This window comes from Carcharhinus amblyrhynchos, chromosome 14, assembly GCF_965287045.1.
Source record: "Carcharhinus amblyrhynchos chromosome 14, sCarAmb.v2.hapA, whole genome shotgun sequence".
In the NCBI taxonomy this organism is placed as follows: Eukaryota; Metazoa; Chordata; class Chondrichthyes; order Carcharhiniformes; family Carcharhinidae; genus Carcharhinus; species Carcharhinus amblyrhynchos.
The window spans coordinates 35,743,963-35,753,884 of record NC_137337.1 but is presented as its reverse complement, the minus strand read 5'-3'; the positions used below and the strand labels follow the sequence as shown (position 1 = coordinate 35,753,884).

General features: G+C 46.2%; 1 protein-coding gene across 5 annotated transcripts in view; it reads left to right on the top strand.

Annotated features, from left to right (window-relative positions):
* The first annotated feature begins 8,240 nt into the window (after positions 1–8,240).
* The window catches only part of trim9 (tripartite motif containing 9), a 75,169-nt gene continuing 73,487 nt past the window's right edge, over positions 8,241–9,922 (top strand). For all 5 annotated transcript variants that reach the window (XM_080202680.1, XM_080202677.1, XM_080202678.1 and 2 more), the window contains exon 1: positions 8,241–9,108. In XM_080202680.1, the coding sequence (XP_080058806.1) occupies positions 8,332–9,108 (777 nt within the window). In that variant the 5' untranslated portion in view covers positions 8,241–8,331. The remainder of the gene's footprint in view (positions 9,109–9,922) is intronic.

Here is a 9,922-nt window from a genome sequence, read left to right as displayed (position 1 = left end):
GGATGACCTCACCTTTCTCCTCTTAAGAGTTCCAGTATTCTCTGTTGCATTATGTTATGCATGGAGCAGCACGCACCTTTTATTCTGGATACTCTTGGTGGTGCATATGGAAGAAAAATGCTTTCAGCATCCAATTGTTTGCACAGTGACCACTCTTTTCTGCATGTGGCAATGGAGATGATTTCCATTTCTTTGGTGATCATTTTTGTGAGCTTGGAGCTTTTTGACTTTGATCTACACTTTCCAACTCTCAGTCTTCTCAGAAGCAAAGAATCAGCTTATGATGTCTTCCTTGGACCTCCGATGTGAAGCAAGATGACCATCAGCAGCAACACCACAGCAGCAAGGGCATTACCAGCAGGAGCAGCTTTCTCCTCAACAATGTGCTGCTCCTCAGGACAGAGAGGGTGGACACAAAGCTCTGATGTGCAGGAGATCATAACCCCCAGCATAGGGGGAGCTATCTGGGCACAAATGAACAGCAGTGCCTCAGAAGGCTCAGAGTTTCCCACTAGGCCACTATTAATATTTTCAGCCTCCTGAAGATTTTCTGCTGAGTGGACTAAGTGAACATACATTGCCAGTTAGCAAGGGTCAAAGTACCACAAGCCTGAATTTCTTCGACACTGGCTCGTTCCGGGGATCTGCAGGCAACCATCTGTAAAATCTCACTATCTGTTGCACATAAGTACATTGCAGGTGATGATGCCATGTTTTCCAGGGCCTCCACTTATATCCACTTTGCTACTGACAAGTCCAGTCAAATGAGAGGTCCCCAGGTTTGCTGCTGCAGCTGGATCTGTACATATTTGGCAATTAAGGCTCACTCAGATCAGGTAACAGCATTCATCAATCAAAAGGAATTTGATTCGTTTAACATTCAACTGGTCTGAAACAACCTAACAATTACCATACATATGTGTGTGTCATGATGCCTTCATTCCACAACAATTAAGTCTTCCATAGATATACATACTTCCAGGTAGATTAGCAGCTGGGTCCTCGGGGATGTGGCAACACACTTGTGAGAAACTCTTCTCCAACACAGAGATGACAACCAAAACTATAGACCTGTGAGTAATCACCTGCACAGCAATGAAAGCACACACTCCTGTGAGCAAAATCTATTTACCTAGACAAATAAGCAACAGTCATGTCATGGTATTTAATGGCTTTCTAGTCTGTCAGTTACTTAGTCTTGTCAATCTGCACTATCCTCTTGCCTTCTTCAATCTAATAATTTCCAGGAAGCCCGGGAAACCTGCATGTAGACTAATACACTTTTGTCAAAGGTACAAGTTAGCAGGTTCCAAAAAGCCAGCATTTTTTTAATGTTTTAATCTCCCACATGCACCAAGGCTCACCCACTTTGACAACATCTGGTTCTCCCAAAGAGTCAAATACAAACAGGAAGCAAGATAACAAGTAACAAGGTAAGGGTTCATAGTGTTAGGAGTAATATGTGAGTACAGAATACAAAAGAAGATATAATGGGAGCTTGTCAGAAAGATACAATGATAATCATAAGGGATTTTAATCTGCATATAGAATGGTAAAATCAGATGGGCAAAGGAGCAAAGATGAAGCAATCCTGGAATATTTGGGGTTAAGGATGGGGTTAAGTGCTGCACTTGTGAGATGTGAGAGATCTAAGACGCTTCCAGCATCTCAGACACCTACATCTGCAGGAATTGCAGCTCCTTACAGACTGCATGGATAGGTTGGAGCAGCAGTTGGATGCACTTAGGAGCATGAAGTTGGTGAAAAGTGTCATAGATAGGAGCTTTAGCAATGTGGTCACACCCAAGGTGCAGGCAAATATATGGGTGACCACTAGAAGGGGCAGGCAGTCAGTGCAGGAATCCCCTGTGGTCATCCCCCTCTCTAACAAGTATACCATTTTGGATACTGTTGGGGGAGATGGCCTATTAGGGGACAACAACAGCAGCAGCCAAAGCAGTGGCACCACAGATGGCTCTGTTGTTAAGCAGGGAGGGAAAAAGAGGACTAGAGCAATAGTTATAGGGGACTCGATAGTTAAGAGTGCAGATAGGTACTTCTGTGGACGTGAAAGAGATTCCAGGATGATATTTTACCTCCCTGATGCCAGGGTCCAGGATGTCTCTGAATGGTGAGAAAACATACTGAAGGGAGAGGATGAACAGCCAGAAGTCATGGTACATAATAGTACTAACAAAATAAGTAGGAAGAGTGATGAGGTCCTGCAACAGCAGTTTAGGGAGTTAGGTAGAAAGTTAAAAAGCAGGACCTCTAGGGTTGTATTCTCTGGATTACTCCCTGTGCCATGTGCTAGTGGGGCTTGGAATAGGAAGATAGTGCAGCTCAATACATGGCCAAACAGCTGGTGTATGAGGGAGGGTTTCAGATATCTGAACCATTGGGGTTTCTTCTGGGGCAGGTGGGACCTGTACAAGAAGGACAGGTTGCATCTAAACTGAAAGGGCATAAATATTCTGGCTGGGAGATTTGCTAGTATCACACGGAAGGATTTAAACTAATTTGGCAGGGGGGCGGGAATCAAACCAAAGGTGAATTAGCTGAAGAGGTACCAGAAAGTAGGGCCAGTAAGACTCAGAGAAAGGGCAGGCAGAGTGTGGTTGCTAATCAGAGAGGGTCTGGTGGACTGAAATGCATTTGTTTCAATGCGAGAAGTGTAACAGGTAAAGCAGATGAACTTAGAGCTTGGATTAGTACTAGGAATTATGATGTTTTTGCAATTACGGAGACTTGGTTATGGAAAGGACAGGATTGGCAACTTAACATTCCTGGATACAGATGTTTCAGGTGGGATAGAGGGGGGTGAAAAAGGAGTGGGGGAGTTGCACTACTGGCTAAGGAGAATGTCACAGCTGTACTTCAGGAGGACACCTCGGAGGGCTCATGCAGCAAGGTAATATGGGTAGAACTCAGGAATAGGAAGGGTGTACTCACAATGTTGAGGGTTTACTATAGGCCACCCAACTTCCAGTGGGAGATAGAGGGACAAGTATGTAGCAGATTTTGGCAAGGTGTAAAAGAAACAGGGTGGGAGATTTTAACTTTCCCTATATTGACTGGGACTCACTTAGTGCTAGGGGCGTGGATGGGGCAGAGTTTGTAAGGAGCATCCAGCAGGGCTTCATGAAACAGTATGTAGATAGTCCAACTAGGGAAGATAGTCCAACTGGGCCTGGTATTGGGAAATAAGCCTGGCCAGGTAATCAATGTTTTAGTAGGGGAGCAGTTCGGGAACAATGACCACAATTCAGTAAGCTTTAAGGTACCAATGGATAAAAATAAGTGTAGTCCTCAAGTTAAGGTGCCAAATTGGGGGAAGGCTAATTACAACAATATTAGGCAGGAACTGAAGAATGTAGATTGGAGGCAGATGTTCGAGGGGAAATCAACATCTAGTATGTGGGAGGCTTTCAAGCGTAAGTTGATAGGGATTCAGGACCAGCACATTCCTGTAAGGATAAGTGTGGCAAGTTTTGGGAATCTTGGATAACAAGAGATATTATGAGCCTAGTCAAAGAGAAAAAGGAAGCATTTGTCAAAGATAGGAGGCTGAGAACACATGAAGCAAATGTAGAATACAAGAAAAGTAGAAAGAAACTTACACAAGGAGTAAGGAGGGCTAAAAGAGGTCACGAAAAATCATTGCCAGCAGGATTAAGGAAAATCCCAAGACCTTTCATACATATATAAAGAGCAAGAGGGTAGCTAGGGAGAAGATTGGCCCACTCAAGGACAAGGGAATGAATCTATGTGCGGAGCCAGAGAAAATGAGTGAGGTATTAAATGAGTACTTTGCGTCAGTATTCACCAAAGAGAAGGACTTGGTGGATGATAAGTCTGGGAAAGGGTGTGTAGATAGTTTGGGTCATATTGAGATCAAACAGGAGGAGGTATTGGGGTTCTTGAGAAACATTAAAGTAGACAAGTCCCCAGGGCCTTATGGGATAAACCCCAGAATACTGACAGAGGCAAGGGATGAAATTGCTGGGGCCTTGAGAGGATGGCGGCGTGGGCTTGTAGGGCCAAAGAGCCTGTTTCCTGTGTTGTGTTGTTCTTCGTTTTTTGTTCTTTGTTCTTTGATTGGAGAATAGCCAATGTTGTTCCTTTGTTTAAAGAGGGTAGCAAGAATAATCCAGGTAATTACAGACCAGTGAGCCTTACATGAGTGGTAGGGAAATTATCGGACAGAATTCATCGAGGCAGGATTGATTCCCACTTGGAAATAAGTAGACGTATTAGTGAGAGGCAATATGGTTTTGTAAAAGGGAGGTCATGTCTCATGAATTTGATCAAGTTTTTTGAGAAAGTGACAAAGATGACTGATGAAGGTAGAACAATGGATATTGTCTACATGGACTTCAGTAAGGCCTTTGACAAGGTCCCTCATTGCAGACTGGCAATAAAGGTGAAGTTGCATGGGATCAGAGGTGAGCTGGCAAGGTGGATTCAAAACTGGCTCGGTCAAAGAGGGTAGTAAGAAGTTTCTCAACACCAGGTTAAAGTCCAACAGGTTTATTTGGCAGCAAAAGCCACTAGCTTTCAGCGCACTGTCCCTTCATCAGGTGAGTAAAAGTCAAAGAAGACAGAGGGTAGCAGTGGAAGGGTGCATTTCTGAATGGAGGGCTGTGACAAGTGGCATTCCTCAGGAATCAGAGCTGGGACTTTTGCAGTTTGTAATATATATAAATGATTGGGAGGAAAATGTAACTTGTTTGATTATTAAGTTTGCGGATGACACAAAGGTTGGTGGATTTGCGGATAGCGATGAGGTTACAGCAGGGTATAGATAGGTTGGAGGCTTGGGCAGAGAGATGGCAGATGGAATTTAATCTGGACAAATGTGATGTAATGCATTTTGGAAGGTCTAATACAGATTGGAAATATACAGTAAATGGCAGACCCTTAAGAGTATGTACAAGCGTATAGGTACACAGGACACTGAAAGTGGCAATGCAGATCAAGAAGGCGTACAATATGCTTGCCTTCATTGGCCGGGATATTGAGTTTAAAAATTGGCAAGTCATATTGCAGCTTTATAGAGCCTTAGTTAGTCCGCATTTGGAATATAGTATTCAATTCTGGTCGGCACACTACCAGAAGAATGTGGAGGCTTTGGAGAGGGTACAGAAAAGATTTAACAGGATGTTGCCTGGTATGGAGGGCATTAGCTATGAGGAGAGGCTGGAGAAACTTGGTTTGTTCTCACTGGAATGACAGAGGTTGAGAGGCAACCTGATAGAAGTCTATAAGATTATGAGGAGCATGGACAGAATAGATAGTCAGAAGTTTTTCCCAGGGTGGAAGAGTCAATTATTAGGAGGCATAAGTTTAAGGTGCAAGGGGCAAGGTATAAAAGAGATGTACGAGGCAGATATTTTACACAGAGTGTGATAGATGCCTGGAATTCGTTGCAAAGGTAGTGGAAGTGGATACGGTAGTGACTTTTAAGGAGTGTCTTGACAGATATATGATTAGGATCGGAGTAGAGGGGTATGGTCCCAGGAAGAGTAGGGGGTTTTAGTTAAGTCAGGCAGCATGGTTGGTGCAGGTTTGGAGGGCTGAAGAGCCTGATCCTGTGCTGTAATTTTCTTTGTTCTTTGTTATTGTGGAAAATAAAAGCTCATAGTGTAAGGTGTAACATATTACATAAAAAAAATTGGCTGGCTAACAGGAAATAGAGTGTAGGCATACATGGGTTATTTTCTGATTGGCAAGATGTAGTGACTGATGTGCCACACAGGGGTCCCAACATTTTACGATTTATATGTGACTTGGATGAAGGGATTGAAGGTATGGTTAAATTGGCTAATGACACAAATGTAGGTAGAAAAATAAGTTGTGAAGAGGACATAGGAGGCTACAAAGGGATAAACTGGTGACGTGAGTGGGCAAAGATTTGGCAAATGGAGTATAATGTGAAATTACCCTTTTTGACAGGAAGAACAAAATGGAAGTATATTATCTAAAGGGTGGGAGATTGCAGAGCTCTGAGATGCGGAGTGTGCCCTAGTACACGAATCACAACAGGTTAATATGCAGGTATAGCAATTAGGAAAGCTAATAGAATATTATCATTTACTGCAAGTAGAATTGAATACAAAAGGAAGAAGATATCCTTTTGATATACAGGGTATTGGTGATACCAAATCTGGAGTACTGTGTATGGTATTGGTTTAAGGAAATGTGTAAATGCATTGGAAGCAATTGAGAGCAGGTTTACTAGACTAATACCTGGGATGGGCATGTTGTCTTATGAGGAAAAGTTTCACAAGCTAGGCTTGTATCCACTGAAGTTTAGGAAAGTAAGAGATGACTCATTGAAACATTTAAGATCCTGAGGGGTCTTGACAGGGTGAATGTGGAGAGAATGTTTCCTCTTGCTGGACAATCTAGAACTAGGGTGATTCAACGTTTAAAAATAAGGGGTTGTCCATTTGAGACAGAGACGAGGAGAATTTTTTATCTCAGAGTATCTTTGGAACTCTCTTCCTCAAAAGGTGGTGCAAGCAGGGTCATAGAGCTTTACAGCATGGCAAGGGATCCTTTAGCCCAATTTTTCTGTGCTCACCATCATGCACCTATCTGTTCTAGCTCCATTTTCCAGCATTTGGTTAGTAGCTTCATATGCTATGGCATTTCAAGTGCTCATCTAAATGCTTCTTAGATATTGTGAGGTTTCCTGCCTCTAACAAACGCTCTTTCAGGCAGAGAGTTCCAGATTCCCACCACCCTCTGCGTGAACATTATTTTTCTCAAATCCCCTCTAGATCTCCTGCTTCTGACCTTAAATCTAGGTTCCCTGGTTATTGATTCCTCTACTAAGGGAAAATGGTTTTTCCTATTTTCACTATCTATGTCCCTCATAACATGGTACACCTCAATCTGGTAACCATTCAGCCTTCTCTGCTCTAAGGAAATAACCCCAACCTAACCGGCCTGTCTTCACAGCTGAAATGATCCAACTCAGGCAACATATTGATGAATCTTCTCTGCACCCTCCCTAGTTCAATCATATTCTTCCTACAGTGTGGTGACCAGAACTGCACACAGTACTCTAGCTGTGGCCTAATGAGTGTTTTTTACAGCTCCATCATAACCTTCCTACTTTTATATTCTTTGCCTCGGCTAATGCAGGCAATTATCCCATATGCCTTCTTCCCCATGGTAACTACCTATTCTGTTGCCTTCAGGCATCTTGGGCATGCACCACAAGTCCCTTTGCGCCTCTGCACTTACTAGTGTGTTCCTTGTCTTCTTAGTCCTCTCAAATGCATCACCTCACTCTTTGCAGGGTTAAATTTCATATGCCACTGTTCTGTCCACCGGAACAGCACGTCTATATCGTTCTTTACTACACCACCAATTTTTGTGTTATCTGCGAAATAACCGTTCAAGTCATAGCGCTCCCCACATTTGTAAGGCAGAGGTAGATTCTTGATAAGCAAGGGAGTAGGCTAGGCAGAAATATGACATTGAGATGAAAATCAGATCAACCACGATTTTATTGAATGGTGGAGCAAGCTGGAAGGGCCGAGTGACCTGCTCCTAATTCATATAACGGCATGAATGTGGTTTTTTTTAGATTATTGGTAATCAAGAAATACGTTCTGCCCAAATATGGTTCATCATCAACAATCGCTATTACACGGACAATGTCCTCCACTCTTCTTGAAATCCAACACGAATGGAGATGAAAATTGCAATGATGAATGCTGAAAACGTTGGGAGTGGAATATTCAACCCTATTAAAAGCATATCGATTAATGATCATCTGACGTACACAACCCCGAAAGCGATGTGTCCAACACTCACTGAAACCTTTGCAGGCTGCAATGCAAGCGGCAGGTTATATAACGGGGACGGTGCTCTCAGCCTTGTTGGGGGCTGCTGCCCTCCCACTCCCACAGTGATTGACAGCCCGGATCCACCTAGATGGAATCTGGCCCGGATGCAGCGGCCAATGGGAAGCGGCGCGTGCCGGATTCTGGGCGGGGCGGTGAAGCCGCCTGTGGCTGAGCGGCGGCTGCAGGAGCGTTTGGAGCATCCAGCTGTCCCCGCAGCATCAGCATCAGCCAGACCCAGGAGCGGGGCGGCGGGCGCTGTGCCTCGCGCAGCATCCAGACCCAGGAGCGGGGCGGCGGGCGCTGTGCCTTGCGCAGCATCCAGACCCAGGAGCGGGGCGGCGGGCGCTGTGCCTCGCGCAGCATCCACAGTGAGGGGCGGCGGGCGCTCCGCCTGAAGCTGACTGGCAGCCGCATCCAGCCTGAGCAGGGGAAGGTGAGCGCTCCGCTTGCCTGCAGCTGACTCCCGGCCATGGAGGAGATGGAAGAGGAGCTGAAGTGCCCGGTGTGCGGGGCTTTTTACCGGGAGCCCATCATCCTGCCCTGCTCCCACAACCTGTGCATGGCGTGCGCCCGCAACATCCTGGTGCAGACGCCCGAAGCCGAGTCCCCGCCGAGCCGTGCCTCGGGCTCCGACTACGACTACCTGGACCTGGACAAGATGAGCCTGTACAGCGAGGCGGACAGCGGCTACGGCTCGTACGCCGGCTTCGCCAGTGCCCCCACCACCCCATGCCAGCGCTCCCCCAACGGCGTGCGGGTTTTCCCGCCCTCGCCGGCGGCGCCGCCCCGCAACTCGTGCATCACCTGCCCGCAGTGCCACCGCAGCCTGATCCTGGACGAGCGGGGGCTCCGCGGCTTCCCCAAGAACCGGGTGCTGGAGGGCATCATCGACCGCTACCAGCAGGGCCGGGCCGTGGCCCTCAAGTGCCAGCTGTGCGAGAAGTCGCCCCGCGAGGCCACCGTCATGTGCGAGCAGTGCGACGTCTTCTACTGCGAGGCCTGCCGCCTGCGGTGCCACCCGCCCCGGGGGCCGCTCGTCAAGCACCGCCTGGTGCCGCCCGCCCAGGGCCGTATCTGCCGCAGGCTGAGCCCCCGCAAGATCTCCACCTGCACCGACCACGAGCTGGAGAACTACAGCATGTACTGTGTCAACTGCAAGTCCCCGGTCTGCTACCAGTGCCTGGAAGAGGGCAAGCACTCCAGCCATGAAGTCAAGGCACTGGGGGCCATGTGGAAACTGCATAAGGTCAGTAGCAACCATTCCCAAACTCGGATATAAGGTGAGCCCTCAATTGGCAGTAACCCTTCCCGTATCCAACCCAGGTTTAAGGTGAGCACTCAATTGACAGCAACCAGTCACAAACGCAAACCCAGATATGACAAGATGAGCACTCAATTGACAGTACCAATTCCCAAACCCAGGTATAAGGTGATCACTCAATTGGCAGTACCCATTCTCATATCCAAACCCAGGTTTAAGGTGAGCACTCAATTAGCAGTAACCATTCTCATATCCAAACCCAGGTTTAAGGTGAGCACTCAATTAGCAGTAACCATTCCCAAACCTGGGTATAAGGTGAGCATTCATTTGGCAATAACCATTCCCATTCCCAAACCCAGGTATGATAAGGTGAGCCATTCAATTGGCAATACCCATTCTGGGTATAAGATGATCACTTAGTTGGCAGTAACCATTTCCATACCCAAACCTGCGTACAACAAGGTGAGCCACTCAATTGGTAGTAATCATTCCCAAACCTGGATATTCAAAAGCCCTATCAGTTTGGATGACACCTCCTCAATTGGGGATGATACCTCTCCCTAATTTCCAGCAACATCTTAAATACTGTATAATAAAGGCAAAATACCGCGGATGCTGGAATCTGAAAGAGAAAGAGAAAATGCTGGAAAATCTCAGCTGGTTTGAAAGCAGGAGAATAGAGCCAACTGACCCCTGACTCGAAGCATTAGCTCTGTTCTCTCTCCACAGATGCTATCAGACCAGCTGACATTTTCCAACATTTTCGGTTTTGGATTCCAGCATCCACCATATTTTGCCT